Source organism: Ammodytes marinus (genome assembly GCF_949987685.1).
Source record: "Ammodytes marinus genome assembly, chromosome: 1".
Taxonomy (NCBI): domain Eukaryota; kingdom Metazoa; phylum Chordata; class Actinopteri; order Uranoscopiformes; family Ammodytidae; genus Ammodytes; species Ammodytes marinus.
This window is the reverse complement of record NC_137230.1, coordinates 4,819,549-4,843,982: the sequence shown is the minus strand read 5'-3', so window position 1 is coordinate 4,843,982 and position 24,434 is coordinate 4,819,549. Positions and strand designations below refer to the sequence as shown.

General features: G+C 40.3%; 1 protein-coding gene across 1 annotated transcript in view; it reads right to left on the bottom strand.

Moving 5' to 3' along the window:
* cemip (cell migration inducing hyaluronidase 1) overlaps positions 1–24,434 on the bottom strand; it is a 164,650-nt gene that overhangs the window by 74,440 nt on the left and 65,776 nt on the right. The window contains exons 2-6 of the mRNA XM_080030895.1: positions 16,154–16,327; positions 9,493–9,630; positions 8,715–8,853; positions 6,980–7,216; positions 2,580–2,759 (exon numbers count right to left, since the gene is read on the bottom strand). Of these exons, the coding sequence (XP_079887021.1) occupies positions 2,580–2,759; positions 6,980–7,216; positions 8,715–8,853; positions 9,493–9,630; positions 16,154–16,232 (773 nt within the window). The 5' untranslated portion in view covers positions 16,233–16,327. The remainder of the gene's footprint in view (positions 1–2,579; positions 2,760–6,979; positions 7,217–8,714; positions 8,854–9,492; positions 9,631–16,153; positions 16,328–24,434) is intronic.

Sequence of the window (24,434 nt, the reverse complement as noted above, 5' to 3'; positions counted from 1 at the left end):
AAAATGTAACTGTTTACACCAATACAACAGGAATGTATGATTAAGACAGTAAGCAAAGCAGACAGAGAATTTGATCATCCAAAGTTATGTGACGCCTATATGCACAATTGAGTCGGTCCCCAAAGGAAAACCGACATGACATTAAACCACATCTGTATGAGTTTGCAGATTAATTGTTCCAATATTTCTCTGTGCTGCCACCACCACTGCACCACTGTGGCAGCTGCTGTAAACATAAGCAAATGACATAACTTTTTTGCAGAATACATTGCAGAGTCTACATAACTGTCTCATAAATTCCAGCTTATTAAAATGTCTCAGTGTGCAACCGCAAAAATGACCCAGCCTCTCCTTCCCCTGATGACACCAGTGTTGGTGCCTGTTGGCAACAGTTTGAGGAGGGGAAGGCGACAACAGCCATTAGGCAGGAATCATGGGTCGCCCTCAACATCGCTCCCATTCAATTACTCTCTTCTCCATAGCATCCACACAGCCATAGAGCAACGTGCAAATTGGGAAAAGGAAGTGTTAACTCCATCCTCATGTCTTCGGTAAAAAATCCTCTTTTTCAAGCATTAAGGCTACGTCCCAATCCCCACACTTTTTGCTATTTAGTATGGTAGGAAAAGATTAAGGATGTCCCAATTCTTGTGGTCAGATTTAGCATGCTTAAAAATACCCTGGATGAGACAGATATATAAGCAAGATGCAAGATCAAGACGCAATGTTATGATGCAATGAATAAGTGAAAGTACATCCCAAATTGTGTGCCTAATGCATGCTAACTACACAAGATTATTTTTATGATCAGCTGTAGTATGTAGAATAGAAAGAAGAAAAAAAGTATGAGATTTGGAACGCAGGGTCAGGTTCATAACATTGTACTGGATTGGGGTTTAAACCACAGGGCCTGCACTGGGCTGAGATTTACCAGATTTTTCTCTATATGCACCACAAAAAAGGCCTCTGATATTGTAGTGGATGAACGCTCTTCCAAACTAACCTCAGTTCATTCACACAAGCTTGCAATGTTGCCTATCTGACAGCTTTGCATTCTTTTCTTTTCTTCTCATGGACAGAAAGAGCAGAGTTGAGTCTTGTCTCAGGATTTGTTTCAGTGTACAAGTGCACATTCTTATCCACTATGTTACTACCCCCTTATATCAGGAACTTTGAGACATCGTCAGGGGTTCTGTTATCATGGCGTGATTCAGTTTGCACATTCCCACGCATTCCTCACATGCTAACACACACACATGCACGCTCGCACGCACGCACGCACACACACACACACACACACACACACACACACACACACACCAATCCTTTCCCCCTAAACACTTTGAGATACAGCAGCGCTAAAGCACACACAACAGGATAAGCTGCAAAAGCATTCCATAACAAGTCGTTGTACATGTCGGCATGCACACGTACATTAACTCCCATATGTCCACCTTATTGAGTGTATCAAGGCCTTGCCTGACTGTTTATGTCTACTGTACATCTTTGCTGCCAGGTAGGGCTGAGCAAACACACCACCACAAATAATCAGGACAACAAACATTTAGCAGTTTAATTTTAATATTTTAAAATCTAGAGTTCATCTTTGAGTCATGGTGGTGGACATTTGTGCAAACTGCAGAAAATCCCTCAGAGCGTTCCTGAGATATAACATTCACAATACGTGATCTTTGACCTCCAAAATGTGAACCAGTTTATCTTCTAATTAAAGTGTGGGTTTCCAACAAATTTTACAAAAATCTCTCAAAGCGTTCATGAGTCATTGCGTTCATGAGGCATGATGTCACAGTGATTTTGACCTTTGACCTTCATAATAACTTCACTTCATCATAGTGGACACGTGTGCAAAGTTTGAAGAAAATCCCTCAGAGTGTTCCTGAGATATATTGTGCTCACAAGAATGACCCGGACGAACGGACAACCCGACTAACATAATGCCAGCATTTGGCTATTACCAGCGGGGTGGCAAAATAAACATAGAATTGAATTCACGCATTACCCATAGTTTAACCTCTGTAAAATTAGAACGAAAAGGCAGAGCTGTTGTATTGCATTGCAGTAGATGGTACCTAATCCAGTGGCATGTATTCATATAAAACGGGACACTGGAGATAGTTTATTGAAAATCATTAAATACCAACGCAGGGTCCCCAAAAAGCTGCAGGGATTAATTAGAAAAAGATAACTATACACTGTGACTCACCTGAGGTTGTAAAAAAATGATCTCATTACTCACAGCAATCAATAAAAAAAGAATGCTCCAGACAATACAGGGCTGGGAGCTTCGAAATAAGACCCCATTTTCTTTCCCTGTGAATAACACCCATGTGTTTGCGCTGGAAAGAACTGAGCGGAGGTGTTGAGCTCATAGTATAACGATGAGCAGTACTGATATCGATTTGCTCTTCATCTATTATTTTGGGTTCAAAAATATTGGTTTTGTCTTTGTTTCAGAAAAGTCAAAATTACAATTCCCCTCACATTTGGCTTGGAGGGAAGAAGAAGCTGAAGTAGTGATCTCATTTTCATTTAAAAAAACAATATTTTCATGAGCTCACCGAAATCCCAGACTGCTGATGAGCTGGCTGCCCAGGCGGGAGAGGCTCTTCTTGGCCGAGTCCTCCAGGTTGTTGGAGCCCTCGTCGTTAACCACCATGGCCAGAATGAGCCCCGCCTCCAGCCCATCCACGTGCTTGGCCAGGCGACGACTCTCATCCTTACTACGGTACGTGTCAAACCTGTGGTAGGAAAGGGAGGTTAAAAAGGGCTACGAGGAACTCTGTGTTGATTCTAGCGGCCCCCTTTGGACATAAGTGGTAGTGGGTTTTTTTACGACGCCAGCTGTTGTTCCTGGGTGAAGGCATTAATGAAAACGATATAAAAATAACATTATTTGCACTTTATTGTCTTGTTTGCTGTTTCATGTTATCTATTATCGCCAGAGGGGAAATTAGCCTGGTCCAACCAGACCATGGTACTTAATTTCATTTAACAGGAGGTCTGGAACTGCTGTATTGGCAAACGTTCACACACTTGGAGGCGGGTTTCTGTTGAAGTTTAAAACTATTGGATCTGCCCAGTGCCACTCTGGATCAGCCAACCAATCGCATAACGTTTGGTCGTGACGTATGTCATGAGCCGGCTTCTGACGGTGCGTTCCAGTTGTACTGGAAATTTCCGACTTCACAGCATATTGTAGTCTATGGATCTACCGGTACCTGGCAACGGTAACTTGCTATAGCCTAATGTTTAGTTATTTGGATGAGAAAGGTTGTAGGCGTCCATACTTTCCCGAGCAGATGCACTGAAACACAGACAGGTCAGAACTCGGAACTACCAAGTCGGAAATTTCCGAGTTCCGAGTATAAAGGAACGCAGCATTCAACTGAAACTGGCATGCAACTTCGACGTCATCATTCTCAGCCACTCGCTCTGTTCGCTGACTGGACGGGCAGACATCTGCCTGAGCTCGAACATATGAATTCACCGCAGACCCAGACTGACTACTGAAGTGAAAGGAAAATTGAGCGGAAGTAGGTAGGCGGGCAGTGCCAGGCTAGGGGAACACTGTTTAAAAAAAAATTAAAGTTTGTTGTGGAATTGTTTATTACAGTCATAATAATTATGTGTTTATATAGACTAATGCCATCTTGACTCTAAATAAACGGAAGTTAATCAACAAAAGTTCTGACCTGACCTTATGGTGAAGGTTCTGACCGTATGGTGAAGGTTGTTATGTTCTGATTATGTTCTGAGATACTCAAACGGCGTACGGAAATGTATGTTTTGACTGAGATGGCTCCGGAGAACTGTGTCTGTAAGATAACTAACAATTCTCTGGCTGAGGAGAATCTTGTACGTAGGCTGGAATGTTCGTGCGTAATTAGATTTCACTATAAACTCTCTGTATGACCGCCTATCGTTGGTCATTTCACACAATCCCATTGCTTGATTGTTGTCTTGACTCATGTTTGCAAACATTAAAGATCTGTTCTATTTTTGTATTTAAACATTGTGTCACCTCGTATTAATTGACTAAATTCTCATCTTTTAAAGGTTGGTATTTCAATTCCATGACAATTTCATCATAGCTACCTTTAAAAGAGCAACAGGGGAAATAAACTAAATCCATACTGTGTACTTCCTTTCATCCCAAAACAAACAGCCAGAAATTGAATTTTGAAAAGGTTCTCTGCATGTTAAACCATTTTGTGTTATTAGTATAAAAAATATTTCCCTCTCATATATTAAAGAACTCCTATTATACTACTTTTCTGGTCTTAATTTCTCATTAATGACTCCTATAAAGCAACCTGACACGAATCACAGCACAAAAAACTTTGAAGATTTTCGGGAAACTCTTCCTCTCATCTGGGCGCTTTCAGCAGTCTCTGTCAACACTCGGCTTCGTCCTTCTCACCCCCCCCCCCCCCTCTCCCCCCCGCCTCCCTCCTGCCAACCCCACTCTGTTGTGATTGGTTACCTTCCGGAAGACTTTCAGCAGCACGCGGGCAGATTGAGCAGGCAGGTGGGGGCATGGCCGGAGCGTGCCTGAGCACGTTGCAGCATTACCATACATGGAAAATCCAGATTAATCTACGTAATACATCCCGGAAATTTGAACAAGTAAATCGCGACCGGCTGTCCTAGTGTGTAGCGCTCTGCACAGCCACCCCAGACTGTGAACAGGGAATACGTCTAAATGCATGTAAGTCATTATTTGACACTTTAGTATGGTTAAACATGGCTATAAACAATTGGGCATTGAGGAAATGTGAATAGACTGTAAAAGGCCACATAATGGATAAGGTGGGACCTAATTTTTTTTGACTCCCTTACTACTTTCATGAGTTCAAATCATTTTTGTGTGAAGCTTTCTCTTGCGCCAGAAGGAGCCGAAGTTGTCAATACAGGCGTATTGAGTTGCTGTACTGAAGATGAATAATCATGCAGACCTAAGAATGGGACTAAGGCTTTATGTGCCCTTCCCAATGTGTGGGTTGGGACCAGAGATAATGCATTTTTTTTCGCTAGGCTCTCTATAGTTGAGGATGAGGGACTCTTAAGTATGCATGCAGTGTAGTTTGTTGTCTTGTCATGACGTCAAGGGTTTCCAACATACGGTAACATTGTGTACAGACGGGTGGCAGTTGAGTATAGCTGGGATGTGTACAAGTGTGTCAGCCACTATACACTCTCATGAGATCCAAAGAAAAACATTAAGATAAAAAATTGCACAATTAATCACATCAACTAGTAAAACACATACCTGATTTTTAAAAGACTGTTTGCTGTCTTTGCATTTAGAATTATAATCCCAGTTTGTATTAACTGTGCTGATATTACCATATATTTAAATGGTATGATTAAACAATTTTGAATTACAGCAAATTAGACGTGCCTGGATGCAGTCCAGGGCCATGCCTCCTCCTCTAAAAAAAAATAGTCATAAATATAAGCTGCTTATCAATTTATTTGACCTCTGGTTGGAATTAGTTTTTTAAGTAATGTTTAATATGTCATGAAAGGATATTAAGGATGAGATTGATTTCTATGCATGAAATTGTGTCAGTGAGCCATTCGGAAAAAAAATATGTCTGTCCTTAATTACAACCATGTGGTTACACAGCTTATGAGATGTCAGCCACCACATAAATGTTTCACTCTATTAAAGAATATCATGCCAGGACTCTGAATCCAATTTCTTTAGTTTAAAGGAATACTTCACCCATACGGAACCAGCATTCTATCATTATAAAATCACTATTATAATATAATGAATGAGGTTTTTTGTCCCTCCGTCTTCCCTAAGTCTTCCCTTGGCCCAGCTGTCCTGTTCATCCTAACCCTTACTGTGATGTCACAAGACGGAAAATTTAGGGTTAGACAGTGAGACCATAAAACACTCTTTCTGCCTTTTCTCAGGCTAGGATGATCTGATTTCAATTTTCTTTTGCACATTTATACTAAATAGGATCTCCAAATTCAATACACCTTCATATTCCAACCGGTGAAGTAGGTCTTTAACTGCATATTGCACATGTTGTAAATAACGTTCTTCATATTGGACCCTTCAAATTATTTTTACTTTTCTATCGTGTTTGTTGTTTTCCTTACTTTTTGCACTATTTAGAATTCATGTATTGTATATATCACGTATCTAATCTTATATTATCCTTGTGTACTTATTGCACTGTGGGGTCGGAGAGAAACATATTTTTTCCATTCCTCTGTATGTCTGGAACATATTGCAGAAATTGACAATAAAGTTGACTTGACTTGATGATTGTGTAATATTATAATTCACATTGTTTTGCATTATTGTCATTCTCATTTCATTTACACTGCTGATTAATATTATTTTATTATCATTTAATATACTGTATGCATGTTCTGGATAACATTTCAAGAGATATGGTTTATGTCCAAGATATTAGTTCCTACCCACCTCTTGTTTTAGGGGGGAACAGTTAAAGCTGAGGTATGTGATTTCTGATTGTTCAAAATTAACATGAGCTGTACACTTTGACCAATCAGAGCAAGGCTCCGATTCTCTGTTCTTATTGGCTGTTGGGACTGTCCATTCACTTTGGCACGACTTTGTTGGTGAAGAGCGTGTCAGGGAGGGACCATAGGGGAGGGACCAAAGAGAACAAGTGGAGCGGTGGAGGTATTTGGATTCTAATCTCTATCCCAACTGCCATTTTCTCCCCAAATCCTCCACCCCAGCTTTAAGTGGGGGAATCAGTTCAGTAGTGAACAAGCACATGCGAGACTACTGTGTTGCTGTGTTGGATTTTATCAAAGAAGATATAAACACCGAGAACAGTTGTACCTTCTTATTTATTGTAACCCGAATGTTCCCACCATCAAGAAGAGACCGGAGTACGCTACCGACTAAAAATAAGGGTTACAATTGTATACCGCAGTCAGCAGCATGCGCGGCCTACTTCCTTACCTGTCGTTGTGCAGTACCTCTCCGGTCTTGGGGTCGATGACGTGGATGATTATGCCCCGGTTGCCCCAGCTCCTCTGGAACATGTAGTTGTTCTGGTTGCTCTCTCCTGGGTGGAGGGTCTTGTTGAGGAAGGTCCAGGACAGCTTCCTCTCTCCATGGATCTCTAGTGTCCCTCCCGTCCCCACGCCAACGTACTTCCTCCCAAAGTAGCTGTGTTCCTGATCCGAGTCATCCAATCTACCAAATAGTGTGAGATAATTATGCAGTACATTTTTTTAAAGATTTGTCTTTGGCATTTTAAAGCTTAATTAGATAGTACAGAGTTGAAATGGGGAGACAGAGAGAGAGGGGGATGACCTGCAGTAAAGGTCCACGGGTCGGATTTGAACCCGCAACCACTGCAACGAAGGCCTGAGCCAATATGGTACGTGCTCTATCCATTAGGCCACCAGGGCACCCCAAATTATAATTTTTTTTAATTTAAAGAGGACCTATTATACTACTTTTCTGGTCTTAATTTCTTGTTTTACACTGCTATAGAGCAACCTGACACGAATCACATCACAAAAAACTATGTAGATTTTCGGGAAGCTCTTTCTCTTATTTTGGCGATCCAGCACGTCCTGTCAACACTTGAGTGTGTGTGCTTCGGCAATCTCCGCTCCCTCCGCCTGTGCATCGGCCATCTCCGCTTACCCCCCCCCCCCCACCTCCTGCAAACCCCACTCTGTTGTGATTGGTTACCTTCCTTCCGGAACACTTTCAGTGGCGGGAAGCGCGAGCATGGACCTATAAGGGCGCGAGGCAGACGCGAGGCAGACGCAAACAGGGAAGTGACAGCATTACCATACATGGAAACATCCGCGTGGTGACTTCACAAAGTTACATGCGACGTCACAAAGTTACAAAGGGTAGACCGCTTTGAAGACGTGACTTCTTGACTGGCTAGAATAGTGTTTAGTGCTCTGCACAGACACCCCAGACGGTCAGCAGGGAATACGTCGAAATGCATGTAAGTCATTATTTGATAATTTAGTATGGTTAAGCATGACTATGAATCATCATAACAACGTTTATAGGTCATAAAGTCAAAAAGCATCATAGGTCCTCTTTAATGATTTCAACTATGAAAGACATTTTTATTTTAAGACTATAGTTACTGTATGTGATAAAACACATGTTGAAACATTTTAATTTAGCAATTGAAAAAAGTTGAGTTAGGATTTTCTTCTGTAGCAGTTCAGATAAACCTTTATGCATTTTTTTAAACTAAGAATTGCTGTGTTGCTTAATGTAGAATAACTATGATATCGGACAGTATCGGTATAGGCCGATATCCAAAACCCAGATATCGGAATTGGATCGTACTGAAAAAATAGTGGATTGTACATCTCTGGTATTCTTATCTCTTACAAGTGTAATTAAGTGTTATACAGTGCTCCCTTTCATGACACTGATATAGACACCACTCAACCAAATGTTTAAGAGGGTATATCACTCAATTTGATGGCATATACTTATTTCCATAGAAGTATACTTACAATAGTTGTTTGTGGAGGCAAAAAAAGGTGTCAGGTGTTCTAATACTTTTGACCACCACTGGTATATTGGTACTGTATTTGTATGTAAATTGTTCAATTGATTATAAATAACGTTATTGTGTGGATTGGTTGTCATTTATTTCTTCAGAAAACAGTTCCACTATGTCTGAAGGCTAAACTCCATAATGCCTTACCTTCCAAAAAGAGAGATGGTGAGGTTGCCTTTATACGGACAGTCTGGGCTTCCAATGTGCAGCTCCCCTTTGTTCCCGATCAGAATGTGTTTTGTTCGAAGCAGTATGGGCCGCTTAGTGTCAGCAATCACCAGCTTTCCTACAAGGGGAAAGAGAGGGAGGGAGGGAGAGAGATACAGAGAGAGAGAGGGAGAGGGAGAGATAGAGAGAGTAGATGAAGGTTGTGATGAAGCATTCTGGCAGGTTTTTCCATGCCCGAGTACCCCTCCGACACCTTCCGTCTTCCTACCATTTATGGCCCTCGGCTGTCCACACACACACACACACACACACACACACACACACACAAGCATTCACGCTCGTACGCACACACACACAAGATGTAGCTGGTAACCAATTGTGTTTCCACATCTGCAATCCAATGATTTCAGTTTAGCAGTTTGAAAGTGGTACATGGTCTCCTGTATCTGCTTCTTCTATTGCTTTCACCAAATCTTATCTTCAAAAATATATTTGCCTTTGCGCAATACATTCAACAATATTGGATGTGTTCATTGAAAATCCTTTTTTCAGTTTGAACAGTTGGTTAGGATTCAGCTGAGTGAACCAATGGTCCCATATTACCATTCTAAATAAGATGTATACTGTATGTTAAGCATTGCCCATTTTCAAGTCATCCAATCATGTAACATTACAGAAAGAAAAAAAACAACTCTAACCACCGATTCTCTGAACTTGTACTTTAAAAGTAGATAAGCCTGAAATGTGTCAAGTTTACCTCCATCGCGAATCTCAATGGAGTGGACTGTGGCTGAAGCCGTGAGGAGAACCTTCCTTCCATAACCGATTGTAACACGGTGGTCCTCACTGTGTCCCGGCATCCATGTCTGCAGACCCGGCTCCTCATCCGGACACACTGCAGTAGACAGAAAATACATACTTTTAACTGGTAGGGAAGCATACAGAGATACATTAAGCACGTTCATTAATAAAGTACAGTCTTACTTTACTCAAGTATTTCTGAAAAGGAAAGAGAAATAATGTACTTTAAAGACAAAGATTCTACATGAAAATGCGTTGTTTTAACTATACACAGTGTACATTGTTCACGATTAAGCAAGTGGCTTTCGATCTTATTGGCTTGTGTTTGGTCATCAAAAGTGCTAAAGTTCTGAATTATTTCAGCAAAAGATCAGCGAAAAGTATTAAGTAGTAAGTAATATGTGTAGCAGAATTAATATAAACCCAATTCAGCCTCTCACAACCCCACAGATTGTTCTTCAACTAACTACAACAGGAAATTGCAGACAGGATTGAGTTGTATAGCGGCCTCATAACCGCCTATTCTAACGTCAACTATACTAAGAACATGTTTAAAACATCTGTGGAAGCAGCTCTTCAGAATTGTGGTCAGAAGATCACTGGTGATTGTTGTGCAGCAATCCGACAACCAGTTTGTGGACACCATGCAGCTTAAGCTCAATAATGAGGTATTCTGGGTGTGGTTGGTCCAGAGGTCAACTGAAGTAGCAGACAGGTACAGGGAGGCCAGAAGGTATGTGGCTTCACTGATCTTCAAAGCAATTCCTTTAGGTTGGGAAGAGCTGGAAGGGGCTATGGAGGTGGACTTTGGCTTAGCCTCAAGGAAGTTCTGACAAGTTCCTCAGATGGCTCAGAACAGTTGACCCTGAACTATGTATATTGTTGAGCGGTAAATGGAGCCCTTTGAGGAGCTCTTCACTCCATCAACATGTGTCTCCTCTGTGGAGGAGTCAGAGTTCTAAACTGGCTAGGGATGCCCCGGGGAACCTGGATCCCAATAAGCAGTTGGGAATTGATGGATGCCATTACTATGAGTACAACATTTTCACAATTAAGACCAATAAATATATGGATAAGTGCATGAAGAGCTGTTATAGATAAAAGAGGCAACAACAACAAAAAGAAAGATTCTTCTCACAAGAAAAAGGAAAAATAAATATTGAGCCATGAGTCACATTTTCTATTCTTCTGGGACTCTACTTAATCAATAGGCAACCTTGAAACAACCCCTCCATTTCTGGAACATTGTTTTGTACAGGAAAACAGCTGAAATACAAAACTGTTGGACTTGTTTTTAAGGGTAAAAACAAACTGAGTCATGGAGAGACCATGACCGGGTGTGTCCTTCGCCCAGCCAGGGTGCAGACAGATATTTGTATTTTTATTATAAATAGACCTTTGATTGAAAGCAACAGGTTAGAACAGGTTTTTTTCCCTACAAATCATGAGGTAGAAATAAATGAGCCACAAAAAAAATGGACGTCACACCAATTCAATTATAACCTTTGGGATTTTCAATAAGTTCTCTGCTAATCTATTTTGTTTTGTTTGTATTTTATTCATTTCCTTAGCTCCTCAACTATCTACAGTACATGGGGACAAAATAGCACACAGAGTTATTGAATTGCCGTAGGAGTGACTGATGAACCCATTCAGTTTGTGTCTGTTATTTTCAGGATTGCAGGGTGCTAGATAGAGTTTAAATCTATTGCTCTCAAGTGTGTTGTGTGTGTGTGCTTGGTTGTCTCATATCCCTGCCACCTAATGAATCAGCCAATGGCATCGACTGGCCAGGGACCTGAATTGTCAAGTAGATTTCCCACAGGGCTAACCTAGATTGGCAAGTGGTGACGGACAATCAGGTGGATTATGTTTTGTGTGACTGATTACTGTTTGGCTCTTTGGGGGCTCAGAGTGTCTGTAAAGGTGTGTCTAAATCCCTGCTATTATTCTCAATAACATAGATCAATTATTTATGTGAACATTGTTAAGTATAGTGATACAAGCGCTGTGTTAAAGTGCATACTACTGAGGTACGCTCAGTAGTATGCACTTTGACACATCAAGGTTTATTCTCAGTATTTGAAAAAGCCATGATAAATGAAAGTACACTTTCTTCCTTTTCCTGGAGTTTTATACCGAGATAGCTTAACTTTTATTCCATGACAAGGGGAGAATGTTGGACACATGCTAACAGGATATTATACAGTGCTGCTTGAAAGTATGTGAACCCCTTGAGCTGTTTGGAATTGTATTGAGTTCAACCATTATTCATTCATTTTTATCAATACCAGTATTTTTTATATTTTGATTGTCTTTATTTCGAACATGCAGGCAATAAAAAACAAGTTTAAATATTAATAGATGAATAAATAAAAAACAAAACAAAAAGCAAAAAATAAATAAAAAACAGACACTGTCTACATGCTCGAAAGGGGGTAGGAGGAAGTAAAAAATACGTATCTAGTCATACCCCTTAACAGATCAATTTGACTTGGATAAGTAGTATTATGTTATTAACATGTCAGTATGATAAAAAGCTATAATGATGGATATATATATATATGAAATAATGAACAATTGTGTGTATATAGATATATATATACTGAATAATCAATATAATCACATACAAATATTATAAACAATTATATATATTTTTTACGTTTTAATGAATTGTTTTGTGTCATTGCTGTAAGTGTTTTTTAATGTGTGCTGTTGTATTTTAATTTATGTATTTTATGTAAAGCACTTTGGTGAATTTAGGTTCTTATAAGGTGCTATATAAATAAAAGGGACCTTGACCTTGATAAACTATTTATATTACATTATAAATACCTATACATTTATATTCTAAATTACTATATATATATATATATATATATATAAATATTATAAACATAAATACAATTACCATGTATATTACAAAACTACAGTCTACATATGTCCATGTTACAGAGGCTTTTAAAAATGTCTGTACTTTGTGAAGATGGTGTCTTTATATTTGTTTTTAAAATGTCTTATGTTTTGGCTTTTCTGTACTTCCACACTTAACTTATTCCACAATTTAACTCCGTAGATGCTGATACAAAAGCTCTTTTTGGTTGTGCGTGTGTGGTGGACCTTGAAGTTTAGCTGTCCCCTTAGCTTACCCTCCCTCCCGCTCAGAAAACATTGCCTGTATGTTTTTTGGTAGCATATTATTTCATTTATATGAAATAACAGATGTTTGCTTATCATTTCCACATTTTCAATCAATCAATTGTTAGAACAAATAGAACAAACGATTTGCCAACTTGTGTATGTGCAAAAGTTTGTGAACCCTGAGCTGCAGTAAACACAATCAGGTGGGCCAAATTGAGTGATGAAATGGACCAATTTGATGAGAGATCTTTAGGGAAGAAATTGGGCAGCACTAGATGAAACAGAGATCAAACCAGGTCAGTTTAGGCCCACCAAAGTGAACCCATACAGGTCAGACATGCCTAAAGGGAAATACAATCTCAGAGGATCTCAGGAAAAGAGTTGTGATGTTGCACATTTGTCTGGGGACAGCAATAAATTCATTTAAAAAAAGTTTCTGCCTAGAAGTGGACTTCCTTAAAAAATATCCGCAAGCACCACAAGAACATTGATTTTTCAGGTGAAAGCCAACCCAAACATTACATCTGGAGATGAGTTTACAGGTAATCTCAGTGTACGGTCATTCACTATTTGGGGATGTATCAACAGTTTTCCTTAGATTAAATGCTTTGTGGTTTGTGCTGACTGCTTGAGACTTAGGGCGCATTCAGACTTTCGCATGGTTGACGGTTGAAGTCTTGTTCTTTTGACCAGTGTGAGTGCTCTCTACCATGCTCAAGCACGGTACACTTCCGGTACACGGTACACGGACAATTGTGCTTAAGCACGGCACGGATCTACTGGACAAAGTGTGGGAGCGCCTATGGAGACTGATATGCATGTTCTGAGAGACCATGCCAGTGGTTGGTAGCAGCAGATTAAAGTGTTCCTTTTTAAATCAGGGCACACTTCTCATACAACACTCCTGCTAGCTGTGTGTTGTATGGTACACCATATATCACCCACTGTTACCACATGACTAAAGTCCACAAAGAGATGCCACATAAGTGAATAGCATAATTGTTAAGTTCCACTTTACAAATCTATTATCCAAAAAACAAAAGAAGGCAATGTCATTATTAAACATGTATGTATTATATGAATACAAATGGCATTATTCAATTTCTAATTCATGGCATCCATATGGACCTGTGTTACATCTTGACCATGTTACCATGCTACCTTGCCTATACCCCTAGCGTTGTTTTAGAAGTCCCATCTGTAGTTTTGATACCTATGGAGTTGATTCACCTTCTAAAAAAAAATCAGCATTCAGAAGCACCCAGGGACATAGGCATATGGAATGGGAACCATAGGCATAAACCCTTGATACAGCACACTGTAAAATGTTCCCCTAATCAGCAGCTGTTCAGGCACACATTTCTGAGTGAAAGTCTTTAGTCAGTCCATGGAGATCTGTTGCTGCCAGTTAGTGCTTTAGAGCTATGAGTAAAAAAGTGATGATCCAGCTGCTTTACTTTGCTTGAAAATCTTTCCCAATTCCAAAAAACACAGGATGACCTCACCCTGAACTTCACCAGAAAAAAAAAAGAAAAACGCCAACACAGGTGAGTCAGGGAGAATTATACCACACAACTAAATCGGGATAAAATAAAGAAGACATCAAAGCATACCATCTGGTTTCTCTAGCCCTGTAATAAAGAGGTGAGGAAAGGATAATAACTGACCTGAACACACAGCTAAAAAATCTTGACAGAGAGATGTTGCATTATTAGTTTTAAGAGCTAACACCTGTATGCTCAACAACAAACACCCTACTATGGCGTCATATTGTTTGTTTGTGGAACAGTGTAAGCCAAAAGAAGAAAAAAAGAGATGAGACTAGAAGAAAAAAATAGATACATGTGCTTGCTTTGGTTGGTGTGCTGTGAATGAAAACCAAGACATCCTTGCCGAGACCATTGAATAATACATTAACATACATTCTGTTTGTATTGCCCATAAACTACCAATGTTATGTGGACCCAAAGTCATCCATCCCAGGCATGTAGTACTGCAATAAAATTCACTGCAACATGTTTTCTCTAAAGAAAAGGAAAGTCATATTGGTGTTGGTTTCGTCAAGGCAGTACTGACAGCATTGAAAGAATCTAGATTTTGGAGTCTTAACACTGTTCTATTTGTGTTCACGTGAAATGTGTTTTTTGCAAGTACACTGTGGTGGTGATGCTTGTGTGAAATGGAGAGGAGATGATGGAATACTTTGTCCAAACAAATCAAGTCTGTCTTAACAACACAGTTGCTAATGAGCTGAAACCTGCTTAGCACTTACATTTTCATTATCATACATCCTACTTAATGTGTCTCTCTATGAGGATTGTCACTATGCTAATTTATTATGATTCTCATTTGCTTTCTTGGATTCATCTGATTTATTCTATCACCGCTTGCAATCCAATTTTCTCATGACAGGGGTCATTAAACCTACTTTTAATAACATCGTAAAGCAAATTCCAAAAATAAATGAAGACAGAAACTCTAGCTGTGGCATTTATAGCCACGCCAGAAATGTGGCTCTATGGCAGTGTTTGTCAGTTGTTTCCGCCATATTGGTGCAAATCAAAATTTCTTAACATCTATTGAAGGGATTTTCTATTAAATTTTGCACGGACATAAATGGTCTCCAACAAGAAATATCGCTACTTATTTAGTAGCTTCAAATCATTTATAATTCCTTGTTTAGAAGGATTAATACAGTGGACAGATTCTATGTTACGGTTTACTTAAAATACATTTTGAGGAATAAATATATTTTCATACAGAATCTTTTAAGCTTCTGAAGAATAGCACTTTTTGATTTTACAAAAATGAAGCTTAGCGAAAGTCCTGACAGGAAGACTGACTATCTGCACCGTGTTCTTTATTTCAAATTCCTCCCTCAGTTCATTCATGGTCTCGCCTAGTTGCTGCTTCAACTAATTCAGCTCATTATGGGAGGTTCCCTCTATTAGCTCAAACCTATCACATTCACCTTATCATCTGTGAGCCAATCACCTTGTTCCCGTCAATGTTTAAAACCGTCCTCAACTTGCTGTCAGTTGTCATTTCAGCGATCAATGCAATTTCAATGATGGATGCAACCCTCCTCCACCCCATTCACCTCCAGTCCTCATCACATCATCATCATCATCCAGACCTTCAGCTCTTCACTGCCACCAGTGTCTAGGCTCCATCTTCTGCTCAGCCCAGGATTTGGCTGCCCCCTTCAGATGATTTTGCGATGGGGTCTTATCGCCAAAGACTCTTTAGATATCTCCACACATTTCAATAAATTAATTGTTCATTCTTAAACCATTTGTTCATGAAGTCTCTCATGATTGAACTGTATTTGTTGCACATTGGCAAGCTTTACTTCTTTTTGTTCTGGACTTTTGAGCCATACAAATCCTTTGCTGTTTTTAGGATATACATATATATATATACTCAGGATCAGTAAAAGAAAAGGTTAAAAAAAGGAAGACATGCCCTTAACTCACCTGCTTGGATGCCAGGGAGCAGCAGAGCAGCCAGGAACACCATGCATGTCTTCATCTCTCTCAGCCCGCCACAGACCATCTTCACACCTGAGGCCTTCAAAGGTTGCTCCACACCTGCCAGTGGGCTCACGAGGTGAGGGTGCCAAGTTCACAATGGAAGGCCACCAGTGGCACCTATAGAACAATCACATTGAAATGCAAAACATTCAAATACTATAAGTAATTCCAAAAGTACTGCCTCGTGTACAAGCATGGAGGTCATTTTTCACATTTTCTTAAGGTCATGTCGAGTTTTTTGTAGAACACCAATTTTAATTGAAGATACAAAAGAGAGTATGGCAGTAGATTAAATGCTGCTGTATGTAAGGAGGCACAGACCACACCAATAAAACATGTATTCTGCTTTTCAAGTCTTTAATTGCATGGAAAGGTTGCTCTGTTTTCAGTCAGTTGTCAATCCACAAAAGAGACAAACAACAATTCTGCACTGTTCTGGACGGTCCATAGCTGCTTTTGGACTTATACAGCACTTAAGTGGTCTTGACTCCAACATGCAGCGTGCAGTCAGGTCAGGTATGGTTATTTATTTTTAAAAGTTTTCCATGCCTGCTTAAAAACAACCACTGGTAGTGACCGTACGTCATGTGCAAATCTACACATTTGTACAAACACACTTCTACTCGAAGTGATCTTCAGAAGTTTTTTGGACAGATTCAGACCATTGACCAAAAAGTGTCACTAACCCAAATTCTATCCTGGTCTGTGAATGGCTGATTTTTTGGAAAAACTCTCCCGAGTCTGGAAAAGTTTTCACTGCTAAGCGGCCAAGTTGGCAGCGGTAATCGTGGGGTGGTTCTGCCCGGCAGCATTAAAGAAAAGTCTGTCAAACATGCTGTGACATTTTGCTAATCTAATTACTCATTTATTGACATAGCAATGTTTACGGCGGATTAATCCATAAAAAGCTTACTTCTTCTGTCTGGTGAAGATTCTCCCCACAATTGTGTGACCTCCAAGAAAAAATTGTCTGAATTGCTTGCAAACTGTGCCGCATTCTTGATGCTTTGCTTTGATTACATTTAATTGGCTCATGCTTCCATGAGTAGAAGCTCGGTAAAAAAAGCTGTGGGCATAAACAGAGTCTTATAATAATTAATCATCATGTATTTTATCATGGTATTAGCTTTGGTGTTTTGACTGGGTTGGTGACAGAGTTAGTGGGAGTTTCTCAGCGCGGGCGTGTTTAGTACACTGGCTGGATGTACTTGATATTTATTGAGCTATGTTTTTCCCACTCTGTGTATGTGTACCTGTGCACACCCACAGGTCACAGCTGTATGGTAATCACTCATAAACATTTCCCCCGGGTAATCTCCTGTGCATATTGGAATATGATTATCTGGTCTAGCAGCAGATTAATCCTTGAGAAGCAGCAGCAGAGGCAACAAGAGAAACGAATAAAGATTATTTTTTTCCTCTGGCTGGCAAAGCGCCCGTTTTTCTGCAAATATGACTTCTGCTGGTTCGCAAGTTACTGTGTAGATTTAGATATGAGTACCCAAACTGCCATATGCACATCACTGTTTACTCAATCTGTTTTTTTAATCTTAGGTTTAAAACAGTAATCTTTGTCTTTGGAGGGATTTAGAGCAGTTTGGGTCCTGCAATATCTCCAGTCTCCAGTGGGGTTTGAATTTACAATATCACACATTCAGAAATAATATCCTATTCAGAGACCAGGGAAAGATGATGATTTTCTTCATAGATGTTACACAATACTATTGATACCGTAAAGAATTCTATACTAAATCAACAACAAATAACATATCTCTCATACAGTCCTTGAGACAAAATTAGATCAAATTAAAACAGACCATTGTGGCCACCTGAGATCATAGAAGCTGCTTTCTATAATTACACCTCTTCGCTCAATAGATAATGCAGCACCAGTTGCATTGTGGGACGTTAGTGTGAGGGATGTTCTCGAATACAAAAAAATATATTATTTTTTTTATTTGTTAATGCAACAAATTATTTAAAAAGGTGGAGTCGGCAGTTCTGGAGAACGCTTGTTGTCAAAATCACTTTGTCAAAATCAGTGAATATCTTCTTACGATCCGCTACCTGTCCTATGTGTGCACTTAGAAACACGCGTTAAAACACAGCCTATAGGCTCAGTAAACAGGCATGTTGCTAGCTACGGTGGGTGCAATGCAAAAAGAAAAAAATATCAGAAATCCGAACATTCTTGTGGATTATCGTTTATTCAATTCAAAAACATGACAGCCATACTTACAAATATATATATATACATACAAGAATCATTCAGAGGAATAAAGCACATAGGACACTGTCAGGAAAGTTGTGATCAGCAGTACTGTATGGGGCAACACAGACCTGAAACATCGTCGCATGGAGATCCTGGAAAGAATAAGAGCAAATGTCAGTTATCGCATTAGTGTTAAACCATCCAAGCATGATGCAATGTAAGGCTGCATTTAGTTCTGTAACTGTGAGATCTAGAGTGTCTCAATCCCTGCATGAAACTGGAGGGAGCCACACACATCTGGTGGTGTGGAAAGCAAAATGCCAGAGGGATTCCAGAGTTGTTTAAAGTAAGCTTATATTCCTCAGCCATGCATTATGAATTGTGATTGTCTCATCATGACAAGGCTCACATGTTTTCATCTCAGGGCTCAAAAGGCTCCTGACTTGGCAGTGAAAAAGGGTCTAGCGCATGTGTTTGGCCTCAGCAATGTAACCTCAGAGGAATACACAATTTTTCTTGTCGCAATTGTAGAGAACAGAAAAAAATCTATCTATCTGTATCTATCTATCTATCTATCTATCTATCTATCTATCTATCTATCTATCTATCTATCTATCTATCTATCCATCCCTTTAGACAAGGGGAAGGCTGTGTATTTGTATTACAGTCGTGCTATCAAAGAAGTTGTGGAGATGTTATTAAGATTCACAGAGACACAGTGTATAGTCCAATGCACTCATATGGATGAACAGTTTGTACATTCTCATGTTGAAAAGGAAACCGCAATGGTTTCTGCCAATAAAAAGCCTTCTGGTGGATCACACACACACACACACACACACACACACACACACACACACACACACACACACACACACACACACACACACACACACACACACACACACACACACACACACACACACACACACACACACACACACACACACACACACACACACACACACACACACACACACACACACACACACACACACACACACACACACACACACACACACACACACACACACACACACACACACACACACACCTACATACACACACACACACACACACACACACACACACACACACACACACACACACACACACACACACGTGAGCAAAGACAGGAGCCATTTAAGTGAAGCATTCATGCATTATTAATAAAATCTTGTTCTGTCTTGAGTTGACTCTAAAAAATTTCAAATGCTTTTCCAAGAGCTGTGATAGTGCAGCAGCCCGTCAGCTAACAGCACAGACACCTTGGTATTCATGATTCCTTAGCAGTTCTGTCAACATGACGCAGATCAGCCAGGTGGCAAGTTTCAGACTGTGCTTGTGTGTGTGTGTGTGTGTGTGTGTGTGTGTGTGTGTGTGTGTTGTGGTGTCGTGTCTGGAGGTCTCACTGTCTAAGGCCATGGGTGTTCACAGTTGTTGGCTTCCATAATAGATTGTGTTGATTTATTTATTAAACTACTGACAATACAGCATTTGATATCTTACAGAAATTATTTAGATAATTGCTCAAACATTTGAGTCATTATTTAGGCTGAAATGCTACAAAATCTTAGCCTGGTGCTACCAGACCATCGTACTTAATTTCATTTGTACAGAAGATCTAGAATCGCTTAATTGACAAATGTACACTCACTTGAAGGGGTGTCTGTTGAATTTTAAAACTATTGGATCTGCCCAGTGCCACTCTGCAAACCAAATCGTACAAGGCTAACAACCCCCCCCCCCCCCAATTTAAATACAGCTGCCTTTCTTAGTTTTCTACATGCCAGATCTGAAATGTAGTCAAATTAGTGCAGACATGACCACAGTCTGTAAGGCAACTTATTATTATCCTCTGTGTCTGATAATATCTGCCCTCTTGTCTCCCATCTAACACACATGACAGGGTCAGATAACCCCCAGTTCACAACCTCAGCCTTTCACCTTCCCCTTCAGCACACACACACACACACACACACACACACACACACACACACCTCCATGTCTAAATCTTACATCTGTAACACACTACGACATCCATTGTAAATGTAGATTTATGTGACAGGTAACGTGCAGAGGCTGAGGCTATACAGGAGCTCATGTGCTTCCAGGCCCCGCTGGTTATTGGATACTTTACGAGCTCAAAGCGACTATGACATTTTTAACACAAGCTGGCACTACTCTGAAACACACACACACACACACACACACACACACACACACACACACACACACACACACACACACACACACACACACACACACACACACACACACACACACACACACACACACACACACACACACACACACACACACACACACACACACACACACACACACACACACACACACTGACAGAAATGACCATTTCCAGTGTCAAACTACATGCTGCCTGCCACATAGTGAAACAGCCGCACACATGCACATAGTGAACCAGCAGCACATACACACACACACACAGACATTTGCCAGCAAGTTAACCAAGGGTGGAGGAAACTTTCAAATAGGTGTTTATGACTTCCAAATGAACGTAAAACGTACAATTATTTTCTTGCAGAAATAAGCATTAAGTCCCTGAATAGGGTGTAAATATATATCTAGAAAATGTCGGGTGGAGCTCTGTCAGTTGCATTAGCAACAGCACATTTGGGGTCTAGCTAAACACTGGCCATATGGAGGTGAGGAAAATTTGCTGACCACACACACACACACACACACACGTACAGTTATGTCTGAATAAATGTTTTTTTTTATCCCCATCCTGTCTACTGCAGACTCAGGAATAACACACCGCTGCCTAAGATTTTGATAAGATTACAGCACATTCCAGTTGAAGGGGTCACATATCCCAACCCACTGTATGTAGTTACCATTGCTTTGGTGTTACACCTGTTCCATTTCTTTCCCCTGCCTATGAGCTTCTATGGGGAAAAGTGTCTGGATTAGTATGCCCACTCCCGCAAAGTTTAACCAACAAAATCAAGCTCAGTCAGTAGAAGAAAAAAAAACACACAACATACCTATAACACTCTTGGCACCAAATACATTTCACAATGTATAAGCTGTCCTACGGTTGCAAAAATACTTTAGTCTACATGTTTGGGATGTAGAATGACGTAGGTTGAATAACTTATCAAGTAGCCCTGTACATGTTTTAATTTTTTACAGCACAGCATTAATGCCAGGAGGTGTTTGGCCATATCTTATATACATATTAAGGCCTTGGTCAACATATTTTTTTAGATTTTTGAAATATGTGATATTTCATGTGGGTTACACTGCTTTACAAAGACAATAATTACTGTGCCAATCATGGTATTGTAACCAGCTTGTGTGTGTGTGTGTGTGTGTGTGTGTGTGTGTGTGTGTGTGTGTGTGTAGGTGTGTGTGTGTGTGTGTGTAGGTGTGTGTGTGTGTGTGTGTGCCTCAGGCTTCCTTCCCAGTCGCTTCTTTGCGGACACTTAATCATGATCTTTTAAGAATTTACCATTTAAGGTAGATTGTGGGATGCAACTGTGAGGATGTAAATCTCAAAATGTATTTACGTACGCACACTTTGCGTATTAAGTATTGCATTCTTTGTGAGCATGCAATGTTTTGGCATTGATTCTATCTACACATTGTTTTATAGAACAGACAGCACTGACGTTGACAGATTGCAATCACTCACATGCCCCTTCAAATAACCACAGGGGTCAGTAGTTCAGCAACACAGACACGACCCCTCTCTGGCTTCCCACCTGTCAGAACTGCCAACTCTGTTCCATGGAGCACATGCAAAACCCAGGAGCACTGCAGCCTAGAATCTGGTTTTTGAAGTAATGGACAATGTGTGTGTGTGTGTGTGTGTGTGTGTGTGTGTGTGTGTGTGTGTGTGTGTGTGTGTGTGTGTGTGTGTGTGTGTGTGTGTGTGATGTGCATGTGTGTGTGTGTGTCGGATGTTTGCATTAGTGGCTGAAAAAACCCACAGCCAGGGCAGGGGCATCCTGCCACGACAGCTAAAAGCTATGGTGTGCTGCTAAGGCTCACCTCAAAGGGTCAGTAATTATAGCTGTGCTGCCATTCAGCTGAGTTAGATATTCCAGCTGAGCAAAAAACCTATTTAAAAAAAGGAAAGAAAAAAGGAAATGAATTCAGGCCCTTGTCTGCCATCTTGAAAAAAACACAGGAAATGAAAGGGGCAGTGAAGTATTAAAGGAGAATGAATGGATTTGAATTGACTTGGTACTGTTCCTGCTGTGTTCCCTCTCTTCAAACAGCAGTCAACCTTAGCCAAAGCCTTATTGTGTCAAAGCATTGTGCCGGCTGGAGATGGATTGACTCAACAAGTCATCACTTACAGCCTTTAGTGTGGAAGGCAAGGAGCATAACAACAGGAGCACAAGACACAGGGGAGATTAAAGGAGCTGGCAATAAACAAGAGTCTATAATGGAAGCATACCAAGTGATACTTATACAGGTGGAGTAGTAAAGCATTTTGTAACACATCACTGTTCACTGTTGTTCCCTACTAGAAGTGTATGTTTTGGAATATGTTAAAAAGACAGAAAAAGCAGTTAAAATATAAAACATGCTTCTAGTTGTTCTCCCTTAAGAGATGATGGATGACACTTCGACCACACCTTTATTGCCACTGCTCACCGAGTGTAGATCAATATACATGTAAAATGCATGTATTTCCCATGTTTCATTTAAGTGTATGGTGATTAGTGGATCAAATTGGAAATGTAAGACAGAGACCGATCTTTTTCTTTGGTCAATTAATATGAATAATTCATTGAAGTTTTTTTTACTTTGCTACAATGCTTAGCCTACTTCTTACCACGCATGTTTTGTTTAAAGTTTACAATCAACAACATCTTCTGTTTGTCTGACTTGTGTTATTTCTCAGACATTTTTACAAAGAGAGTTCCAACATGCTTCAACAATTAGGCAGGTAAGAAATCAGATTCTGCTTTGGGCTAAAAATAAGTATATCATTAGAAACATCCTGAGGCCTGCAGTGACAATAGATAATATAATTCACCCAGCAGCCAGTCAGACAGTCTCCGATAACAGACCTGTCTCAACACACATGTTAACAGGCAGGAGGGCTAGGTGCAGTTATGTGTGTGTGTGTGTGTGTGTGTGTGTGTGTTTGCGTGAGAGAGATTTTCCTGAAAAGCAGAGCGAATTGGGTTGCAGAGAAATAACATGTTCACATACCGAACATGCTGTCCTCAACAAGGTTAGCATGAACATGAAAACATGTGTGTGGTTAGACACAGATGGATGCACGCGCACACACACACACACACACACACACACACACACACACACACACACACACACACACGAATACACAAATATACACACACGTGGACAGAGGAACCCCTCTGAAGGTATACTGTCTGTTGTAATGTCTGTAATGTTTCTTGCAAACCTATCGAGATGATTCTTTTAGTAACACTAGAAATGCACGATTCAGTTCAGCATAACTCAATGTAAATACTGAAAAAATGCATCATGAACTCAATGAATAAACAAGTACATGTGATTCAAAATGTTCCCTCAATACTTACATAAAGCTAGAAGAAGGTTTGGGTAAAAATGCAAGGCATCGGTGCTCCGGTGGTGTAGTGGATAGAGCACGTACCATATTAGCTCCGGCTTCCGTTGCAGTGGTCCCGGGTTCGAATCCGACCCGTGGACCTTTACTGCAGGTCATCCCCCCCTCTGTCTCTCTGTCTCCCCATTTCAACTCTGTACTGTCTAATAAAGCTTGAAAATGCAAAAAACTAATCTTAAAAAAATAAAATATGCAAGGCATCCTAAGCAACAGAGCATGTATGTTCAGTTAGAGTTAGACAACCACGCCTTCATCCACCGTCACCCTGGCAACCCACTGAGAACATTATTTTGGGCAGCATCACAGTATGGTATGGCACCTGCTCCACACAGCCAGCCACAGACACCTCTCACCTCCCCAACAGACTTGTTTGCTCTTCCCCTCTCTGGGGAGCTGCT